The 22307-nt window shown below is 50.7% G+C and overlaps 1 protein-coding gene across 4 annotated transcripts in view; it reads left to right on the plus strand.

The window, feature by feature from the left end:
• Positions 1 to 21488, plus strand: part of AGAP1 (ArfGAP with GTPase domain, ankyrin repeat and PH domain 1) — a 647080-nt gene extending 625592 nt beyond the window's left edge. For 3 of the 4 annotated variants that reach the window (XM_015111237.3, XM_077956100.1, XM_028830375.2), the window contains 2 exons: positions 9315 to 9570; positions 13622 to 21488. In XM_015111237.3, the coding sequence (XP_014966723.1) occupies positions 9315 to 9570; positions 13622 to 13825 (460 nt within the window). In that variant the 3' untranslated portion in view covers positions 13826 to 21488. 4 annotated transcript variants of the gene reach the window in all.
• Positions 21489 to 22307: the final 819 nt, after the last annotated feature.

The raw sequence follows: 22307 nt of genomic DNA on the forward strand, positions 1-22307 counted from the left end.
TGTATTCCCAGCTGCTTTGGAGGCTGAGTTGACAGAACTGCTTGAGCCCAGGCGTTTGAGGCTATAGTGAGCCCTGGTCAAGCCACTGCACTCCAGCCTGGGTGACAGTGAGACCCTATCTCGAAAAGAAGAAGAAGAAGAAGAAGAAGAAGAAGAAGAAAAAAGGGTCCATCCCAGTATCGGGCAGCATGAAGTGCTGGGAACACACAGACCTGCCCGTGGCATCCCCCAGTCACTTGAGGACAGATAAACCATCACAGTTGGTTGTTGCTTTTTCATTGGAGTCATCGACAGTGTTGTCACGCGAATGGTCTTGCTCAGGTACATTCTCCAGTGGGCACTGCAGTGAGGGCTCCCATGTGGTCTTCCCTCGGGCTTTTACCCCAGGACCTGTAACCGCAAGACAGAGCCCGGTGCAGCCTGCATGTGATGATTGGCCCCCACCCTGAGTCCTTGCCACAGAGCTTGAAATGAAGACTCTCTGGAGGCCAGGTGTGGTGGCTCACACCTGTAATCCCAGCATTTTGGGAGGCCGAAGAGGGTGGATCACCTGAGGCCCATAGTTTGAGACCAGCCTGGCCAACATGGCAAAACCCCATCTCTACTAAAAATACAAAGATTAGGCGGACATGGTGGCACATGCCTGTAATCCCAGCTACTCAGGAGGCCGAGGCAGGAGAATTGCTTGAGCACAGGAGGTGGAGGTTGTAGTGAGCCAAGATAGTGCCACTGCCCTCCAGCCTGGGTGGCACAGCGAGCAAGACTCCATCTCAAAAAAAAAAAAAGAGAGAGAGAGAAAAGCTCTCTCTTCCCCCAACACTGACTTGCACATTTTCTTTTGTAAACACAAATGCTTCTCTCCATCCCCCATCCCCTCCCTCCTGATGTGTTATTGACTCTGCCTTGATTCTGTTGTCACTGGATTGGCTGTCATGCTGTCTGTGCAGCACCTGCTTTCTGTTTGCAGGTTCTGGGAGTTGTATGACGCTGGGCAAACTGGGAGCGGCGTGAGCATCCCGGCCCAAGCTCGGGCTCAGGAGTCGGGAGTCGGCACTCACTCGCACACGCACACGCACACGCGCAGAAGGCTCTCCCACTCTCTCAGTCGGCACGCACGCTCACACGTACATGCACAGGAGGCTCTCCCGCTCTCTCAGGCTGGTCCCTGGGCAGGTTGAAGGCGGCTCAGCATCCATCTTTTTCCAGAGAAGAGAACTTTGGCCCTCCCAGGTGCTAGCCGGCCACCTCATGGCTCCAGGCCTGTCCTAAAGGTGGGGACCAGATTGGGAGCCTCCCTGCTTCTGCTCTGCAGCCCCGTCTGGCCTGAATGGTGTAAAATTCCCTGGGTCTTTCTTTCCTTCTTGCTCTGTTTCAAGGAAGGAAAAGCCGGGTCTGTCAGTTCTAGGCTCTCCACTCCTTCTCCCCTTTTGAAACTTGCAATAAAATCAACCTTCTCTTCTTTCCTGCAGCCTTTCTTTTTTCCTGTGATTTCCCAAAATATGGCCACCACTCTGCCGTCACATGTCCATCTTGTTCCACATTTGATATGGAGTTTGTTTGTTTGTTTGTCTGTTTTTGATACTGAGTCTCTTTCTGTTGCCCAGGCTGGAGTGCAGTGGTGTGATCTTGGCTCACGCAACCTCCACCTCCCGGGTTCAAGCAATTCTCTGCCTCAGCCACCCGAGTAGCTGGGATTACAGGCGTCCACCACCACACCTGGCTAATTTTTGTATTTTTTTTTTTTTTTTTTTTTTTTTTTTTTTGAGACGGAGTCTTGCTCTGTCACCCAGGCTGGAGTGCAGCGGCCGGATCTCAGCTCACTGCAAGCTCCGCCTCCCGGGTTTACGCCGTTCTCCTGCCTCAGCCTCCCGAGTAGCTGGGACTACAGGCGCCCGCCACCTCGCCCGGCTAGTTTTTTTGTATTTTTTAGTAGAGACGGGGTTTCACCGTGTTAGCCGGGATCGTTTCTCGATCTCCTGGCCTCGTGATCCGCCCGTCTCGGCCTCCCAAAGTGCTGGGATTACAGGCTTGAGCCACCGCGCCCGGCCTAATTTTTGTATTTTTAGTAGAGATGGGATTTTACCATGTTGGCCAGGCTGGTCTTGAACTCCTGACCTCGTGATCCACCCACTTCAGCCTCCCAAAGTGCTGGGATTACAGGCCTGAGCCACCATGCCCGGCTAGAGTTTGTTTTTTAAATGTGTATATGCTCGGGGGTCCTCTTAAGAGTCTGGTGTTACCAGGAATGATCAATAAAGTCAGTTACTGTCATCCTTATCCCGACACTAAGTGCTCTGGTTACATGGAGATTACACCTTGCCAGCTGAGTCATGCGGTGGATTTGGCGTGGCGGGCACTAAGTATGCGGGTTGCAGGTGGGGAGTGTCCAAGATAATTGTCTTTGGGGTGGACACAGGAAAGCCACCTTGGCCAAGTCACCACCCCTCAAGGTCAGGTGCAGCAAACCCCATCAGGCAGCAATGCTAGAGTATCTGTCTCTGAGCTATCAGACCCCGAAAAAACCAGAGGGTTCATGGCTCCTGTGACCTACCCAGTGATTCCTATGTCCTATGCTCAGTGCCTGGCTGTCCTTGTCGATGGCTTCCTGACATGGCCCAGAGAGAGGTAAAGAGCCACCTACAAAAGAGGTCTTCTTTTAGGCAGGAGGAAAAGCAAATATAAAATACGATGGCGCCTTAAATGTACCTTTTCTTTTCATTTTGGGGATTGTGTCACTGCCTTTCTTCCGCTGAGTCGCCCATTCCCTCATTTTCCCTCGCTCTCCTGCGGTTGATTTATTTAAAGGTGTGTCAGCACCGCATCAAATGAGGAACTGGGCCCCCTCCTTTCTGCTGACGGCCGGCCGCGCCAATAATTCATTTTTTAGCTCATTAGCTAACGGAGGCTGTGAGCAGTGGTCCTCCCGGGGATTGGAATGAGGGGAGGTGATCTACTGCCGGCTGCCTGCTCTTGAACTGGCCTTCCTTGGGGAAAATGAAAGGCTCAGCCAAGACAAGCCAGGGATCCCGGAAGTAGAATCGCGGCCTCCGAGTGACCATCTGAGTCTGTGTGTGCTTTGATGTCGTGGCTTCTTAGGGCAAATGCCTCTAGACGGAATATTCTCATCGAGAAGAAGCCATTGTCAGCATGTCCCTCGGTCACATGTGGCCTGTGTTTGCAGACGCTAGTGAGAAAGATGAAGGATGCTATCCAGAGTATGCGTCAGCTCAGGCTGCCATAATAACGTAATACACACGAGTGGCTTAAGTGCAGGACATTCACGTCTCACAGTTCTGGAGGCTGGAAGTCCGGGGTCAGGGTGCCCAGAGGGTTGGTTCTGGTGAGACCTCTCTCCCTGGCTCAGACGGTGCCTTCTCCCTGTGTCCTGCCTTTCCTCCAGGTGCGCTCAGAGTGGGGGAGACATCGCCAGTGTCTCGTCCTCTTATACAGGTATCTGGGTTATTGAATTAGGGCTGTACCTTTATAGCGTCATTTAACCTTGATTCTCTCCCTGAAGATCCCATCTCCACATACAGCAACATTGAGGGTTAAGGCTTCAGCATGTGAATTTTGTGGGACACGACTCATCCTCTAACATCCAAGAAGCCTTTAAACATCTCAAGGCTATGGGGCAGGAGCCAACCAGATGTTGCTCCTGCAACTCTGACAGCTATGAGGTCATTTAAACCAGCCAAACTCCTTACCCCGGAGTCTCAGGATCCTCTGCACCCTGGGGGGAGCTCACAAGATGCCAGCAGGCTTGGCAAGGCCTCTGGCCAAGAGCGGCCCCGGTACCATGCTGAGCATGAGGACTTGCGTGAAGCTCGTATGTACACACAGCTGTGATTTAGAAGCCTCCTGCACCCAGCAGGCCTTCAGTACCCACGGCCCTGTGCCACTGGCACTTCCCCTACACGTGCCACTTCCACTGGTGAGCTCCTGTTGCTCACATAATGTTGAATTATCAGAGAGGTTCTCTTCGATCATAACCACAGCCGCTGTTTGCAGGGGAACCGCTGTGGCCATGGTGTCATCCAAATGCGTGATCCCAAATCCCAAAACAGCCCTGCCTGGTGTAGATGTCACTGTCCCCATTTGACAGATGAGGAAAGGAGGGTCCAAGAAGTTATTAGAAAGGTGAACATCTGCACCACTAAGTCGAAAAAAGCAGGCACGCAAGCCACAATCTCTAGTGCTTAAGAGTAAGCCTGTGAGCCCAGTATTGGTGGGGAGTTTTGCTTTTCCTGCCTTTGGGCCTTGCAGAAAGTGCAGGGAGCTAAGCTTTGCCCCTGGTATCAGGATGGGAGCATCCATAGGAGGTGGGCTTCAAGTCACAGCAGGGGACTGACATGCGTGAGGTTGCTGAAGTAGCACCCAAAAAACCCAGCGCCCTTGTCTGAGTCCTGTTTTCATACTAGTTAAATTTCAGCTGCTAACAAGAATCACGTCTGATGCAGACACAAAGCCCAGTGACTGCCCCTAGCTGCCTGATCACCTCCTAGTGTCCAAAAAACACTGAAATATTGCAGTCCCAAAGGACTCAGAAGTCAGCATTGAAAGCTTCTGTTTTGCCCTCTTTTCTTTTTTTTCTTTTCTTTTCTTTTCTTTAAACAGACTCTTGCTCTGTCACCCACGCTGGAGTGCAGTGGCGCAATCTTGGCTCACTGCAGCCTCCACCTCCTAGATCCAAGCGATTCTCCTGCCTCAGCCTCCTGAGTAGCTGAGACTACAGGTGTGCCACCACGTCAGGCTGATTTTTGTATTTTTAGTAGAGACGGGTTTTCACTATGTTGGCCAGGCTGGTCTCGAACTCTGGACCTCAGGTGGCCTGCCCAGCCTCGGCCTCCCAGAGTGCTGGGATTACAGGCATGAGCCACCGCACCTGGCTGAAAACTTTTGTTTTGGAAATGGAGTTTCACTCTTGTTGCCCAGGCTGGAGTGCAATGGTGCAATCTCGGCTCACTGCATCCTCCACCCTCCTGGGTTCAAGCGATTCTCCTGCATCAGCCTCCCGAGTAGCTGGGATTATAGGTGCACGCCACCACCCCCGGCTATTTTGTATTTTTAGTAGAGACAGGGTTTCTCCATGTTGGCCAGGCTGGTCTCGAACTCCTGACCTCAAGAAGTCCACCCGCCTCAGCCCCCCAAATTCCTGGGATTACAAGCGTAAGCCACCACAGCCAGCCATAGGTAAGTTCTTTAGTGGTGATTTGTGAGATTTTGGTGCCCGAGCAGTATACATTGTACCCTATTTGTAGTCTTTTATCCCTCGCCCCCCTCCCACTCTTCTCCCCAAGTCCCCAAAGTCCATTGTATCATTCTTATGCCTTTTGTGTCCCCATAGCTTAGCCCTCACATATCAGTGAGAACATACGACGTTTAGCTTTCCGTTCTTGAGTTACTTTCCTTAGAATAATAGTCTCCACTCTCATTGGAGGTCACTGCAAATGCTGTTCACCCATTCCTTTTTATAGCTGTGTAGTATTCCATCATATATATATATATATATATATATACCACAGTTTCTTTATCCACTTGTTGATTGATGGCCATTTGGGTTGGTTCCACAATTTTGCAGTTGTGAATTGTGCTGCTATAAACGTGTGTGTAAGTATCTTTTTCATGTAATGACTTCTTTTCCTCTGGGTGGATACAATAGTGTGATTGCTGGATCAAATGGTAGTTCTACTTTTAGTTCTTTAAGGAATCTTCACACTGTTTACCATAGCAGCTGTACGAGTTTACGTTCCCACCAGCAGCATGGAAGTGTTCCCTGTACACCACATCCACACCAACATCTACTGTTTTTTTATTTTTTTTTTATTATGGCCATTCTTGAAGGATTAAGGTGGTATCAACAATCCTGATTTTTGTTTGTTTGTTTGTTTGTTTGTTTGAGACAGAGTTTCAGGCTGTCTGGAGTGCAGTGGTGCAATCTCGGCTCACTGCAAGCTCCGCCTCCCAGGTTCACGCCATGCTCCTGCCTCAGCCTCCTAAGTAGCTGGGACTACAGGCGCCCGCCACCGGGCCCGGCTAATTTTTTTTTTTTTTTTTTTTTTTTTTTTTTTTTAGTAGAGACAGGGTTTCACCGTGTTAGCCAGGATGGTCTCCATCTCCTGACCTCGTGATCCGCCCACCTCGGCCTCCCAAAGTGCTGGGATTACAGGCGTGAGCCACCGGGCCTGGCCAACAATCCTGATTTTTAAAAGTAAAGAACAGCTCGGCCGGGCGCGGTGGCTCAAGCCTGTAATCCCAGCACTTTGGGAGGCCGAGACGGGCGGATCACGAGGTCAGGAGATCGAGACCATCCTGGCTAACACCGTGAAACCCCGTCTCTACTAAAAGTACAAAAAACTAGCCGGGCGAGGTGGCGGGCGCCTGTAGCCCCAGCTTTCCGGGAGGCTGAGGCAGGAGAATGGCCTAAACCCGGGAGGCGGAGCTTGCAGTGAGCTGAGATCCGGCCACTGCACTCCAGCCCGGGCTACAGAGCAAGACTCCGTCTCAAAAAAAAAAAAAGAACAGCTCATTCAAATGTGTATCAGCTTGTCAGTTCAGATGAGGTTGCCTGTGGGGTGAGATGGGAGGACAAAGAATCACTCCAGCAGTTCCCGGGGAGAACATACTGACACAGGGAAGGGTTCAGGAGCTGTAGGTTTGTACTCATTCTTTGGCTGGGGTGTTCGAATATTAAAAAGAAATTGAGTAATTGCAGTTAGCACTGTAGCTACTGTGTTAAGTTATCTGGTTTATCCCTGGGTGATTTGGCAATGGCTATTAAAATCAATCGGAGCGGAATCAAATAGTTGTGATTTTAATGCCTACCAAAAAATGAGAGTTAGCAAATTGGAACTGGAAAGTCTGGACGTATCCTTCCCCGTCATCCCTTTTCATTTAATTCACGTTTTGCTCCTTCTCTTTTGTGATTTATGAAATGCATCAACACATGTTTAATACATTTTCAATAAGGCCTTTAAAACAGTATCAGAAGCACTTCTTTTTGTCTGTCTCCTGAACCCATATTTCCCAGACATTGTCAGTGCTTTTGTGCTTGTGTTTTTGCCCGAGTGGGGTGCGGGGGCTGCCTCCGCTGCATTTGTGGGGGCTGGTGTCAGTTCTCAGCTGTAGCCAAGTGTTTGTCCTGGAAATCTCCAAATGAAAAGAGTCGGGGGTCACTCTGGGGTCACTCCCATGTACCAGGAAGTGAAGCAAAACTAATCCAGATTTACTCCTGGAAGAATTTGTTTGCCTAAGTATTTAAAAACAGATTAGGGCTAACCCAACACTAGATCACTAGGTGCAATGTAAACACGGGTAAAAGGTGTAAACAAGGCCTTTCCTCTGTACTTCGGAAGCAGAAATGTCATGGGTAATGAGTTTTCTTTCTAGACTTTCGCGGAGGCCCTGAGTGATTTCTCCGTGTCGTTGGTAGCTGTGTACTCTGATTATTCCCCTGGAGAAACCTGAATTTTGGAGAGGGCAATTGTGAATCAGCGCGTTATTAAAGTCTCTGTGGGTAACTGCAGTGCCTTCTTACATGTAGGGCTTTTCTTTCCTTTTTCTTTTTTTTTTTTTTTTTTTTTGAGACAGGGTCTCATTCTGTCACCCAGGTTGGAGTGCAGTGGTGCAGTCTTGGCTCACTGCAACCTCTGCCTCCCGGGTTCAAGCGATTCTCCTACCTCGGCCTCCCAAGTAGCTGGGATTACAGACACCTGCCACCACACCGGCTAATTTTTGTATTTTTTGTAGAGACAGGGTTTCACCATGTTGGCCAAGCTGGTCTCAAACTCCTGACCTCAGGTGATCCACCCACCTCGGCCTCCCAAAGTGCTGGGATTACAGGCGTGAGCCACTGCACCCGGCCTCTTTTCTTTGTCATACTCATCAAAAAGGCAGACAGGGAGCACTTCCCTGGCTGGGCTCTGCTCCTGGGATCCTTGTAAAATTTCAAGAGCTGCTTGTAAAATCTCACATTGTTCTTTGTAAATTTCTTGTCCCCCACCGCCCCACCTTTTTTCCCCCCTCTAGCAGTGCTACAGAGTCTTGAGTTTTCAGTATCTCTTACACTCTTTTTTAAGAAACCAGAAACCATCGTGAGTAGCCAGAGGACAGGAGCTGCTCGCCTGGGGTCCTTCCTTTGGGTCAACGTCAACATGTCTTACTGTCGGTTTCCTCTTCTATTTCTTGAGCTTCTCATCTCGTCCTGTCCTCTCCTTCTCAGCCCTCCCCACAGATGGGTAGCAGGGTCCCCATCCTCTGTAGACCCCCCAGGAGAAGACCACCACGTATTACACTGGCCAGCTCAGGCAGCCCCATCTTAGCCAGGTTGTGATGCTGGGGGCGAGCAGGCACCAGCATCATCTGCTCCCCACACCACCGACCCCATGCACCCCCTCCCCAGCTTCGTCCTCTCCTCTGCCTCTGGGCTCAGCTCTGGCTTCTGGGAGCTACTTGCCTGTTTCCCAGGCCCTGGAACAGTTTCCCTCAGAACACCCAACCGTTCTTTGTCATTTAAGGAATTCCTGACATTCTGTCCTTTCCACTTAAGCGTTTCCCAAGTATCTGGAGATTCCAAAAGCTGCATCTCCCTTCTAAACCTCCTCATTGGAGTCTGCCCTCTCCTGCTTGAGTCTGTTGCCATGTTTTCTTCAGCTGAAAGGGTTTAGAAAACCTGGGGAGTCCACACACACACACACCCTATTTCGGAGTTTGGAGCTAAGACCACATGGGCACCCCCAGGTGTGGGGAGCGCACTGGCTGTCCCGTTCCCCCACCCCCCAGCTTCAGCCAAGTGTCCTATAGTCCTGACTATAGCCCTGCTTACAGGAAAACAGCTCTCGGCCCCGGAGACCTTGCTTCCATCGTGCCGGTCCCAGGCAGTAGGGTGGCTTCCCCTGTGTGTCGGCGTGTGAGAGCCACTGATCACTTGATAGTTTTCTTTCCAAGGACAGATTCTGCACTAAAAGTGACAGAAACAAAGAGCACCAAGACAGCGTATGAGCCTGAGATCAGCGGCTCTCACACCTTGGGCCCATTGGAATCCCCTGCAGGGCTTGTTAAAACACTCCTAGAGGTTCGGATTCAGGGGGTCTGGGGCTGACCTGAGAACCTGCATTTCTGGGCTGATGCTGCTGGTGAGGATACTGTTTTGTGAAGGTGGATAAACCTTTCCTCCAGGGAGCTTTGTGCCGAGTGAGGACCTTTGCTTTCTGTGACTTCACTTCCCTCTCGGCTCCTCCCGACCACATGGGGCGGGTGCTTGCAGCCTGTGTTCTCGGGCCTGATCGTGACCGCACCTGTCTGGTGGCTCTTTGCAGGGAAGAGAAGGAACGGTGGATCCGTGCCAAGTACGAGCAGAAGCTCTTCCTGGCCCCACTACCCTGCACGGAGCTGTCCCTGGGCCAGCACCTGCTGCGGGCCACCGCCGACGAGGACCTGCGGACGGCCATCCTGCTGCTGGCACACGGCTCCCGGGACGAGGTGAACGAGACCTGCGGGGAGGGAGACGGCCGCACGGCGCTGCATCTGGCCTGCCGCAAGGGGAATGTGGTCCTGGCACAGCTCCTGATCTGGGTAGGTGGTCGGCACCCCTGGCAGAGGACGAGGCCACAGGGGGCACTGTCTGCTTTGTTCTGCTTCCATGGGCATCTTTCTGGCAGAAGGCTGTTGTTCTTTGTCCGCAAGTGGGAACAGTTCCTAATGGGAAACTCCGATTGAAGAACAGAGGGCCTTATACAGACACAGTCGGTCCTCCTTGTACAGTACTTGTCAGTTTCTGAAAATTGCCACCTTGTGATTGCCCCTTGTCAGGGAGGGTTGGTGGTGTCCCTCTTTTTCATTTCCATCATCTTCTGGAGAGAAGGCGGTGTATTAACGGGATGACTTGTAGGGTTTCCCCATTTCCAAACCTTTGGTGTTTTTACTCACTTAACAGAGAAATACTGGACCCTCAACTTTGAGGTCTGATGTGGCAGGAGTTTGTCAGAGGGCTTCTTTTGAACCATTCTGATGAATTTCTACTGGGGAAAAGTATTCTGTACATTCCTGTTGAAGCATGTGGCACAATGCTTGAATGAGTAAAAGAGGATAAAGTGGTTGAGCAGAGAGGCCTTGCCGGTGCCACGCGGGAGCTACGTCTGAAAAGCCGTGCCCACCTAGGGGCTGCCCGTGGACCCCTGGGGCTTCAGCCGAGGCAGGTCCCCACCAGAGGCAGGCTCCACCTGCAGGGAGGCTCCCCAGCTAGGGAAGGCAAGCGTGTGCCCAGAAGTGGGGACGGCACCCAGAGGTGGGACACCCAGCTGGAGGCTCTTCTGTCTCCACTCGCAGGGCAGGATGGGTCAGTCCCGCACGGCAGCAACGTTCTACAGCCGCACGTGTGGAGTGCTGCAGGCTTCTGCATGTTTTTGATCTAACTTTTTTTTTGTTTTTTTGAGACAGAGTCTCGCTCTGTCGCCCAGGCTGGAGTGCAGTTGTGCGATCTCAGCTCACTGCAACATCCACCTCCCAGGTTCAAGCGATTCTTCTGCCTCAGCCCCCTGAGTAGCTGGGATTACAGGCACCCGCCACCACACCCAGCTAATTTTTTTTTTTTTTTTTTTTTTTTTATTTATTTTTTTTTTTTTTTTTTTTTTGAGACGGAGTCTCACTCTGCCACCCAGGCTGGAGTGCAGTGGCGCGATCTCGGCTCACTGCAAGCTCCGCCTCCCAGGTTCTCGCCATTCTCCTGCCTCAGCCTCCTGAGTAGCTGGGACTACAGGCACCCGCCACCGCACCCGGCTAATTTTTTTTTGTATTTTTAGTAGAGACGGGGTTTCACCGTGGTCTCGATCTCCTGACCTTGTGATCCGCCCACCTCGGCCTCCCAAAGTGCTGGGATTACAAGCGTGAGCCACCACGCCCGGCCTATTTTTATATTTTTAGTAGAGACGGGGTTTCACCAGGTTGGTCAGACTGGTCTCGAACTCCTGACCTCGTGATCCACCCACCTCGGCCTCCCAGAGTGCTGGGATTACAGGCATGACCCACCGCACCTGGCCTTAATCTGACTTTTTTGATGGGTGCAGTTGGAGAATGAGATGAGATATACAGACACTACACCAAAATCAAAGATATTACCGTTTACTCATTAGTCATACATGTGATGTAATGCAAATTAAATAAGAGTTGTGTGTAGTGTGCTAGGGCTGCCATAACAAAATACCACAGACAGGTGCTTCAACAACAGACATTTATTTTCTCACAGTTCTGGAGGCTGGAAGTACAAGATCAAAGGCCCGGCAGGGATGGTTCCTGGTGAGGCCTCTCGTGGCTGGTAGACGGCCGCCCTCTCCCTGTGTTCTCACAGGTCCTTTCCTCTGCACTTGCTCCTAGGAGATCTTTCCTTTCCACCCTCCCCTCCTTCTTTCTGGGACAAAGTCTTGCTCTGTTGTCCAGGCTAGAGTGCAGTGGCACAATCATAGCCCACTGTAACCTCGAACTCCTGGGCTCAAGCAATCCCCCGCCAGCCTGCCAAGTAGTTGGGACCACAGGCATGCACCTACATGAATGGCAAATTTTTTTTTAATTTTTGTAGAGTTAGGTTCTTACCATATTGCCCATGGGTTTTGAACTCCTGGCTTTAAGCAGTCCTCTCACCTCAGCCTCCCGAAGTGTTGAGATTACAGGTATCAGCCTCCCAGCACAGCCTCTTCCTCTTCTCATACAAATACTAACCCTATTGTGACCTCATTTAAGCTCATATACCACCATAAAGGCTCTATCTCCAAATACAGTCACATGCGAAAGTACTGGGTGTTAGGACTTAAACATACGAATTGGTGGTGGGAGCAGAGAACACAGTTATAAATTACAGGCCATGTTTCCTCCTCCAACTGAGCAAAAATTCCTTTGATAGCGCTGGTTCCATGCTGTTGAGTGGCCTCAGACTCCCACACATTGTGCGTTGGCAGAAGTGGAAGTGAATTCACTCTTTTTCATGAGCAAAAAGCTTAAAAATGTTGTGTATTTTAGCCCTGAGAAAGATTCTGTGTGAGGACATACATCCGGGTACTGTTTCTTCCAGTGACAATTTTTTATTTATTTTCATTTATTTATTTATTTATTTATTTATTTTTGAGATGGAGTCTCACTCTGTCACCCAGGCTGGAGTGCGGTGGCACGATCTCAGCTCACTGAAACCTCCGTCTCCTGAGTTCACACAATTCTCCTGCCTCAGCCTCCTGACTAGCTGGGATTATAAGCATACACCACCAAGCCCAGATAATTTTTGTATTTTTAGTAGAGACGGAGTTTCACCATGTTGGTCAGGCTGGTCTCAAACTCCTGACCTCGTGATCCTCCCACCTCGGCCTCCCAAAGTGCTGGGATTACAGGATTGAGCCACCGCACCCAGCTCCAGTGACAATTTTTACAGAGTGTGCACGGTTGAGGGGAGAGTTCTGAATTCTGTTCCTGTGGTGGAATATTGTATGACTTGCCTGTGTCATGCTATTTGTGGGGTGGGGAGACAGGGTCTCACTCTGTTGCCCAGGCTACAGTACAGTGGTGTGATCTCGGCCCACGGCAGCCTCTGCCTCCTAGGCTCAAGTGACCCTCCCACCTCAGCCTCCTGTGTAGCTAGGTCCACAGGCACATGCCACCATGCCCAGCTAGTTTTTAAAAAACGTGTTTTTTTCTAGAGACAGGATCTCCCTATATTGCTCAGGCTAATCTTGAACTCCTGGGCTGCAGTGAGCCACTGCACACAGCTTGTGTCGTGCTTCTGAGTAGTGTTTTTTGTTGTTTTTCTTGTTTTTTTGAGACGGAGTCTCACTCTGTTGCCCAGGCTGGAGTGCAGTGACGCGATCTCGGCTCACTTAAGCTCCGCCTTCTGGGTTCACACCGTTCTCCTGCCTCAGCCTCCTGAGTAGCTGGGACTACAGACACCTGCCACCACGCCCGGCTAATTTTTTGTATTTTTAGTAGAGACAGTGTTTCACCGAGTTAGCCAGGATGGTCTCTATCTCCTGACCTCGTGATCCGCCCACCTCAACCTCCCAAAGTGCTGGGATTGCAGGCGTGAGCCACCGCGCCCGGCCTCTGAGTAATGTTTAATGATGTAAGAAAATGATCACAGTATAGTGATCAATAAAAAATGAAAAACAATACAAATTATTTGTATTGTCTTATCTCAATTAGGCACATACACATTTAGATTCAAAGAAAACCCGTTGGAAGGAAATCCACTAATTGACAAAGGTTATCTCTGAATAGCAAGATTATGGGTGATTTTTTTTTCTTCTTGAGCTCTTATGTGTTATTTATATATTTCTTATAATGAAAATTCTGAGATCAAAACAGTGATCTTTTTTTTCTTGGTGCAGTTGGAAAGTCAAAACAGAAACAGCAAAACTAAAGTTATCTTTGATTCCTTAATGTCGCACAAAGGAGGGGCTTTCAGTTGAAAAGAAGACACGTTCTTTCCTTAAAAGAATCCGCTGGCCACGGGTGCAGGCTGTGCCAGCCAGTTCTGTAGCTGGCCCCGCTGTCCAAGCACCAGCCACGCACAAGGGCTGAGAGAGAGCGTCTCTGCCCCTCCTTCCATCACATCCCCGGGATACTAATGTGGGCTCCGTTACCTCCGCAGTATGGGGTGGACGTCATGGCCCGAGATGCCCACGGGAACACAGCGCTGGCCTACGCCCGGCAGGCCTCCAGCCAGGAGTGCATCGACGTGCTGCTGCAGTACGGCTGCCCCGACGAACGCTTCGTGCTCATGGCCACTCCCAACCTGTCCAGGAGAAACAATAACCGGAACAACAGCAGCGGGAGGGTGCCCACCATCATCTGAGGAACAGCCATGCCCACCTGCTCGCCACACCCGGGACGCGGCAGCCTTGCCGCATACTCGCTCGGAATTCGCAGCACGTGAGTCCCGTCGCATCCCCTCCCTCTTCCTGGTGGCCGCCTCCCTCCCGCCCACCCACTGTCACCCCAAACAAAATCACAAAACCTGGACATCCTCAAGGGGCAAAGAGGCGGCCGGGAGACTGCAGAAGTGGCTCCTTTTCATAAACTCCCCGAAACCACAAACAGGAGAGAGCGACGGGCCTCGGCCCTTTGACGATAGCACACGGCGCAGGACCCTTGTCCTGGTGGCACAAGGGACGGGGACGTGAGGGGGAGGGGAGGCGAGGAACAAGGAGAAGGGGCAACTTTCGTTAACTGGCAGTTAAGCACATAGTACATTTCACCTCTAGCAAACGGAACACTTGGATTCCATCTCTTCTCTGAGGAGCTTGACGGCATAAATCAGAAGCAAGCACACAGTTTGTCAGGTTTGAAGCCCCTATGATGGTATGTGTCAAATCAGTTGTAGCTAATCTGTCCAGGGAGAATACTGGCTTCATTACACTTGTATAGTTGAGTTCTTCCAGCATTACTGCTGTTTAATAGAACATGATTAGTCATCACCGAGAAGAAAGCATATTAGCCGAGGAGGTAGTTACGTGGCACGCTCCGGTGATTGCCACGATGTGATTGCAATACTCTTAGAAGCATCATATTATCCCAGACATGTTCTTTCAAGCCCTTGGAGCCCTCCTTTCTAAATTCACTGTCATAATTTAGTATCTGTTTAATTTTTCAGTCCAAAGAGAGGAAATCAGTCGCTGAGTATTATTTGACTGCGGTCTCCTTGGTGCAAAAACAAAATGGGAAAAATAAATAAGAATAACTCAGAAATTCAAAAGGAAATCACAAATTCAGCTAACAATAGCATTTCGAATATATTTCGTAAACTAAGTAAATACACAAAAGGCTATTTTTTCCGACCGTAAGAGAGATTTTATGTCCTTTTGCCGAGGTGGATGTGTTAGTCTCAGGCCCTCCTGGGCCACATTGCCCAAGTCACACAGGCTTCTGTATTATGTATTTAGATAAGATGTGTGAAAATATATTTGAATAAAAGAAGTTCATAAATATGCATTGATTTTTGTACAGACAAATGGCACCTCTCTTAATTTATAAATTGAACTGGATGTGAACTAATAATGTGCAACTAGTTGAGATAAGAGGGTTACAGATCATTGTACATGGAAAATATTCCCAGCAGTAAACACTTCCATTAATGTGATCTACAGCTTTTAAAAAGGAGCATCTCAGAATAAGACGGTGGTACAATTTGCTTATTAAAATTGAGAAAGAAAAAAAAGACACACTGAAGTATATTAGAAAGGAGAAAGAAGGAATGTGGTTTCTCATGATTGAAAGCATGATGTAGATCAGATACGGCTTTTGCTAACCAAGACCAAGGGGCTCTGGCAAGACGGGGTGGTTTTCCGAATGCCAGACCGAGGTGCCTTACGGAAGGCAGCTGCTGATGGTTCTGTGGCACAGACTGGCTCCTGAGAACCCAGGCAACCTTGACCCGGCAGCCCGGCCCTCCACGCTAGTACCTCGCCTGATTTCCATCGTCGCGGTATCTGGCCGCTTCAGACGTCCGCCGCCTTCCGTGGTGGTAGTCAAACGTAGTCAGCCAAACCACAGCATCCCTTAGATTAAAAGCAAACGGGGCGGCTTTGCCCAGAGCCCATTGGCAGTGTGACGCGGGGAGAAGGGTTGTCACGATGGAAGATGAGGACACTAGAATCCTGTAGCACAGAAACACAAAGCCGCACGTGCTGGCAGCCTCCGGGGTGTTCCTTGCTCTCATATATTAAACCTTATATTTTATAAGAGTTTTTCCTCTTCTTTCACTTTTTAAGAAAAATTAAAGTAGGTGGGGAAGAAATAAAGCTTTACACATAATTTATATGTGGGTAAGTGTTTCATGGAAATTTCTAATCTTAACGAAGCTAAGTGGAGCTCACTCGTATCCAAAAGGATAACAGGTGCAGCAGCCACAAGTCTGAGAACTTTGACGACAGTCCCATCGTCCTGCCATTTGATTTTTCAGTCTGCGTTTCATCACTGTGTAGCTATTGTAAATGTGAATAGAAAAGAAAAAAAGGTCATTGCCTATTTTTGAAGAGCGCGTTGGTGTTCGAATCCACTAGACACACTCGCTCCACACAGCCTTCACCGTAGACTCTGTAGTGGACACAAATATAGCATAAATGAAATTGTTAAATTATTTCATTGTAGTGAATTCCCACTATAGGAATGCTTTATCATAGTGAAGCTTCTTTTGAGAAGAAACGGAACTCCTTGAGGCTTCTCTTTGGGATGTATATGACTGTGTACATATTATTCTATGTGTTTATAATATAATATTTTCCCAAATGACTTCTTGTTTCACTTTGCCTTCCACAACCTGAATGCTAGATTGGCTCTTTCCCTTCCTGGTCCCCAGCACGGGCCGCCATGACTCCCCCTCAGAAAACACAGCCCCTCCCCTGCCATTCTCGGCGACGTCCATCTGCTCCACGAGCAGCCGCTTGCTAGGGCCCGAGTTTTAGTAGCAAAAGGAAAGGCAGTTTCAAGGGTCTTTCCAAATAAAGAAGACAGCTGGCTAATCTGTTTGTATTTCGGTGTCTAACCGAAGCCCTTTCTTTGCTGACCACACTCTTGTTCCCACTTTCAAGCTAATTACCACCAAGGCTGGGAGAGGCAAGGACCGAGGGCAGAGTTAGGAGTAACGTGTTTGAGAAGGGAGTTGAGTTTTTGTTGTTCATTTCCATGTTCAGTTCTGTGACGTGATGATGACAGATCACCACTGCAGGATCCACCTCACCTTTCCTGTTCAGAATTAAAACTCTGCCTTGACGAGAAACAGCCAGCTGGGGGAGGCACACGAGCGGCCTGTGTAACCCTGTGGGTGATCTGGACACGTCTGCACCCCGACGTTCAGCTTCACAGAGACTGAACTTGGAGGGGAGTGGAGGGGTGTGGAGGGGTGTGGTGCAGACCTGGCTGCAGCAGGAACATCCCGCAGGGACAGGACTCTGATTCTGACCTGAGGTGCTGGGGCAGACAAGTGGTTTGCCCCACCCAGCACCCCAGTCCTGTCCCTGGTCCTTCTCTCTGTTTCATCCCAGGAAATGAGCAGCCCAAGGGCGAGCAAGTGACAAATTTCTGAGTCATTTGCCCCAAAACCAGGTGCAGTGTCCTATCTCCCAAGTGTGTGCACAATGTATATGCACCGGAAAGGAGGGCGAAGGCGGCAGGTCGCTCGCCAATCGCAGGGTTCTCAGACGCAGGAGAGAGCGGGATCTTACTGAATTGCATTTCCTGCAGGGCCCCTAGTCCACAAGCCAGTTCTGGGCAGTGGCTTTTCAGCACAAGGGACTTGCGTTGAAACTCCCTCTTCTGAGACTTGGCCCAGCCTGATGAGGTCTGCATGGTTCGGCCTCTGTCATCCAGTGTAGATACCAGTCTTCCTGTTTTTGTGACATCTGCACATTGGAGGTCATTCCCTATGTCTGCATAGGAGCTGCTACTAACCTTGTTAGGGAGAAACATGGTCTGATGAAAAAGCCGGACCCCTAGACTCAGCCGGCCCTGCCATCCCTCCAGAGGATTCCCGCACAGCTCTGGACAGGCACCCAGCTTCCTGAGCTCTTGTTCCTCATCTGTGAAAGTTGCAGGGTGCAGTGAGGTTTCAAACCCGTGTGATAAATGCCAGCCTCACACCTGGCCAGGGGATGCTGGGGAGACCGGAGCACTTGTTAGGAACAGAAACACTGATGGGACCAAAGCCGGCACACACGCCAGGAGACCTGCCCGTGGCTGACACTGTCCTCCAGCCTGCACCCAGGGGAGGCCGTGACGGGCATGTTTGCCAAGCGCCTCCAGTAGAGCCCGGGGCCCTCCTCTCTCAGCCTGCCAGTGCCCTGCCCTGGCCCTCCACATGGCGGGGAACAGCATCCCTTGCTCCCTGAGAGCCTCTCTGGAACCTGCCCACTTTTCTCAACATGGATATTCCACTTTGTAGTCTGAAGTTGATTTTCTAGAGGCGAGGAAGGGGCTGAGTTCTGCCCTCGTGCTGTTCGCCGGTGCTGGTCAGGGCCAAGACGACCCTTCGCTCTCCCCCACAGCCTGTTGAGGTGGTGTCGGCGTGGACAGCGTCCCTCCCTTCAGATGCCACCTTCCCCTTGCCGTGAGCTGCGTGACTCACGCGTGCATTGGGCCTCCCCTCCTCCTCCTGTCTGAGATCGGAGCTTGCTGGAGAGCACCCCGGGTCGCCGTGCTTGGCTGCAGGCCGTCCCTCTCTCCCCATCCCCAGGCTCCCAGTGTGTTTTGTGCTTGAACTTGGTGGACTCATCTTACCCCACAAGAGAGACCTGCTCAGCCTGCAGCATGCAATGTGCCGTAGGCGCCCTGGGTCCCCGTGGTGCCCACGATGCCAACTCTTCCTCCCTGCACTTAGGATGTTCTGGAAATGAGGAGAAATCCATATTCCTGCCCTGGGAGGTGGGAAACCTGGCAACGATGTAGCTTCCCCTGAGATGGGGTATAATCAGGCCTCAGCAACCACTCAGGAGGCAAAGGTGTTTGGAAAGCAAACCCCAAACCTCCGGAGGGGCCGCTTCCCTCCCCGCACGGCTGTGCTCTGCTTCCGTCCCTCACCTCCTGCACAAGGTCGTTGAGACTTTTCTAGAACTCCCTGGGGTTGTATTTATGGCCTTCAAGCAAACAAATTAAAAAGCAGTCAGGAAGGAGTTCTGATAGAAAAGTGCTGGAGACACACAGCTTTCCTTCAAAGGAAATGTAATTTATTTCCAACCGCCGCCTCAGATGGGGGTTTCACGTGTTGTGAAGTCACATCTTGAATGATTGTCACCCTCATCCTTCCCCAAAAAGGTAAATAAGGGCCTTTGGCATCAACGCGTGCATTCTCCACCTTTCCGAGGCTCACACTTGGATTTCTGAGTGGCTTTCTTCAGGGAGCCCTTGTGGTCACACGGCTTTAATGCCGCCCCCGTCCCCCCAGGCCAGGCCAGCACGCCCAGGTGATAGTGGGGCCAAGAGACCCCCCTGCCCTGCCCAGTGGACAGATCTGCCCCAGCCCTGCTGTGTGCCCTGTGGGGACGGGCCCTCTGTCATTTCACCACACATGTTAGGCTGCTTTTCAGCGAAATGTCAGCTTTGCTCCCATTATGTGGGAGACAGAAGGGGCGCAGGTGTATCTCCTTGGAGTAGCTGGGTCACTAAGACACAGTCCTCAGACTGGTCCTTCCGACACAGCGAGGGAGTGATCCTGATCGCTGGCCCCTGGGATGCTGCGCTGTCTGTGATTAGAGAGAAGTGACCAGTGCCCCGTCTGTGATGAGACAGCAGCCCCTATGGCAGACCCCTCCCCTCTCCATGGAGGAAGACATATGTACTGTGATATTTACTGTTTCAAAAACACAAACTTTCTTCCCCTTAGAGAAGAAATACTGCCCTTAAATAGGCTGTTGAAATATGAATGCCCCACCCCCTGCCGCACCATGTAATCGGTGTGTCTGCGGCTTTCTTCGCATCACACGTCTGCGTTGGCAGGTGATTCTGGAAAGGGAGTCTGTGAAACCAACAAGTTTTTTTAAACCTGTGAGTTGTATGAGAAAGTATTTAAGTTCACCAGTGTAGTAAACACCCACCGCCGTAGCAGTAGGCAGACCTAAATCTGAAAACCCATTCTTACTGTCTTTCCCTATGAGGTGCTGGTTTTGGTGTAAAACGACAGCACTTGGTTTGGGGTTTTGCACCTGTTTGGTAGAACTGTTCTTGTCTGAGGCCCTCACCCGCTACAGATGGGCCTCAGGGCCTGGAGATGGGCAGATGGGGCCGGAGTGGCCGGCAGAGACTTGCATGGGCTCTGAAAGCCCCAGTGCTCAAGCCTAAGGCTGCTAAGTGAGACCAGCAGGCAGCTGTGGCTTCCGGCCTTGGGACACCCAAGCTGGGCCACTCCCTGTGCCCGAAACAGGATATCCTCATGAATGTGGGGAGAGCTGGCTCAGGGCTTGGCTTTCATTTTGGCCTGGCACAGGGCGTCTGCAGGGAGCACCCCCCAACCCGAGGATGGTGAAACCATATGATAGAGACTCCTTGTCGAAGTCCACGTCGGACTGATCTAGAATGCTCTCTGGGGGAATTGCATGGCCTTTGCCTTGAGATGCAGGTGAAAGAAAGGAACCAAACAAGGCGTGAGTGCGTTGGGGAATCTTCCCAGTGGAGCAAACCCCCTTAACACACCAGCTGTTGGGAACAGCTGCCCCTAAATCAGATTAAACCCTCATCTGCCTGCATCTCCCTGGTGCCGAGCAGTCTACACTGGCCCAGGAAGCTAATGCCTGAGCTGCTTGGAGAGCTCTGGTAAAAAGAAGACACTGGAAGCCCACTCAGTCAGCAGCTGTGCATGAGGATGTCAGGGGCCTTTGGACTTGAGGAAGGACAGTCCAGGCACATGGAATCCTGATGGGCCTTACGCAGACACTGGCAGGCAGCCCAGCCCCTGCCCAGTACCACAGCCCTGGGGTGTCCCCTGACATTCTTGGAGGTCCCTGGGCAAAGGCATTTCCCGCCTGGGTTCTCAGGGTAGGAGAACAGAGAAGGCTCCAAGGGTGTGGTGAGCCAGGGGCCAGTCTGGGGAGTGGGTCTCACGCACTGCTCAGGTTGGCACATGAGGGACCTCCCCAGCCCCAAGGGTCCCAGCAGGGTTCTCGGCACGGCTGTTTTGAGGGTGCACAGGTGACTGGAGAGGGGCGGGGCAGTTGCATGGTGGATGGGCAAAGTGTGCATTTAGAAGCTGCTTCATGGCATTAAGAACGGGGGAGAGGGCCCAGCACTGTAATGTTAGAAATAATTCCTTCTTGCAGACTTGAAAAGCATCAGTTTCCCTCCCACAGCTGGGTTTTTTGTGTCTGAAATACATCTCATTCTCCAGATGCAGCCCCTCTCAGCCCTCAGCACCTGAGCACTGGGGAGGCCTTTGTTGGGCTCAGCCTGGAGAGGGGAGGGTCGCACGGGTCCCAGGGGCAGGTCTGGCCCACTCTCCTGCCCTGACTCTTCCCTTCTGCCAGCTTGGAATTTGGTTCTCATCTTGCCACAGGGGCGTGTTTCCTAAAGGGGAGCCGGAGCAGGTCAAAGGTGACAACTGAGATGCATTTCTAGGCAGGGGCAGGGAAGGCCAGCCCACCTTACAGCCGGTTTTCTGTTTCTGTAAATAGCAGTGTATAGAGGTGGAAGGGCAGCGTGGGCTTATCCACAGATGGGTTGAGGCTTTTTTTTTTTTTTTTTTTTGGATGTTTTCTATTACCTCATTCAGCAACTTTATGTTTCACAATGACTCAGTGATGCTTTATTTATATTGTTTGTACTGTAATTAAAACCATTGACAGACATTTCACTTGGCTTGTTATTTCATATGATCTTGTTTTGATTAAATATGCCAGTTTGTATTTTCCTGCCTTGGGATTTTTTTGTGTCCGCTGTACAGTATTCTAAGGGGAAAAGAAAGACGTGTAAAGTAACAGAGAGAGGTGGCTATGGTGTAGAGCCCTCTTTCTAATAAAGAAATGAAAATATGTCTACACCGCTTCCGTGGACTTTTCTTTCTTTCTTTCTTTTTTTTTTGGTGGCATTGGTCATTTATCACAACTAATTGTGTTTCTAAGCCCAAGCAAGGTAAATGAGAAAAGGGGCTTTGTCTGCCGCGGGGAGGGGCTGCCCCAGGCCCGAGGGAATTTGCAGTTGGAATGAGGAAAGAGATCGGGAGTGTCTCTTCTGACTTCCTCCTTTACAAGGACAGAAACTCCAAGAGAATGTTCTTTACCCAGCCAGGGTTGACTGGGCCCAGAAGTTCCAGATGCTTCTGTATCTTTGCACTGTGCCACACTGCCCCAGGTGTGTCATAAGAACTGTTCCCAGCAGGTGGCTAGCAGTAAAACCATCCCAGAACTCTGATTAATACCATTATTATCATTAATATTACTGTAATTTTTGCATACAAACTACATTATATCTTCCTCCCGCAAAAAAAAAAAAAAAAACGAAAACTAGCCAGGGGCGGTGGTTCACACCTGTAATCCCAGCACTTTGGGAGGCCAAGGAGGTTGGATCACCTAAGGTCAGGAGTTCAAGACCAGCCTAGCCAACATGGCGAAACTCCGTCTCTACTAAAAATACAAAAATCAGCTGGGCGTGGTGGGGCACGCCTGTAATCTCAGCTACTCGGGAGGCCAAGGCAGGAGAATCGCTTGAACCCAGGAGACAGGTTGCAGCGAGCCGAGACCACGTCACTGCACTCCAGTCTGGGCAACAGACCAACACTCCATCTCAAAACAAAACAACAAAGCCACCACTAATCTTGGGAATGCCTTCCGGAGACTCCTCTGCAGGCACAGGGGTGT

Source organism: Macaca mulatta, chromosome 12 (genome assembly GCF_049350105.2).
Source record: "Macaca mulatta isolate MMU2019108-1 chromosome 12, T2T-MMU8v2.0, whole genome shotgun sequence".
NCBI classification, from domain to species: Eukaryota; Metazoa; Chordata; class Mammalia; order Primates; family Cercopithecidae; genus Macaca; species Macaca mulatta.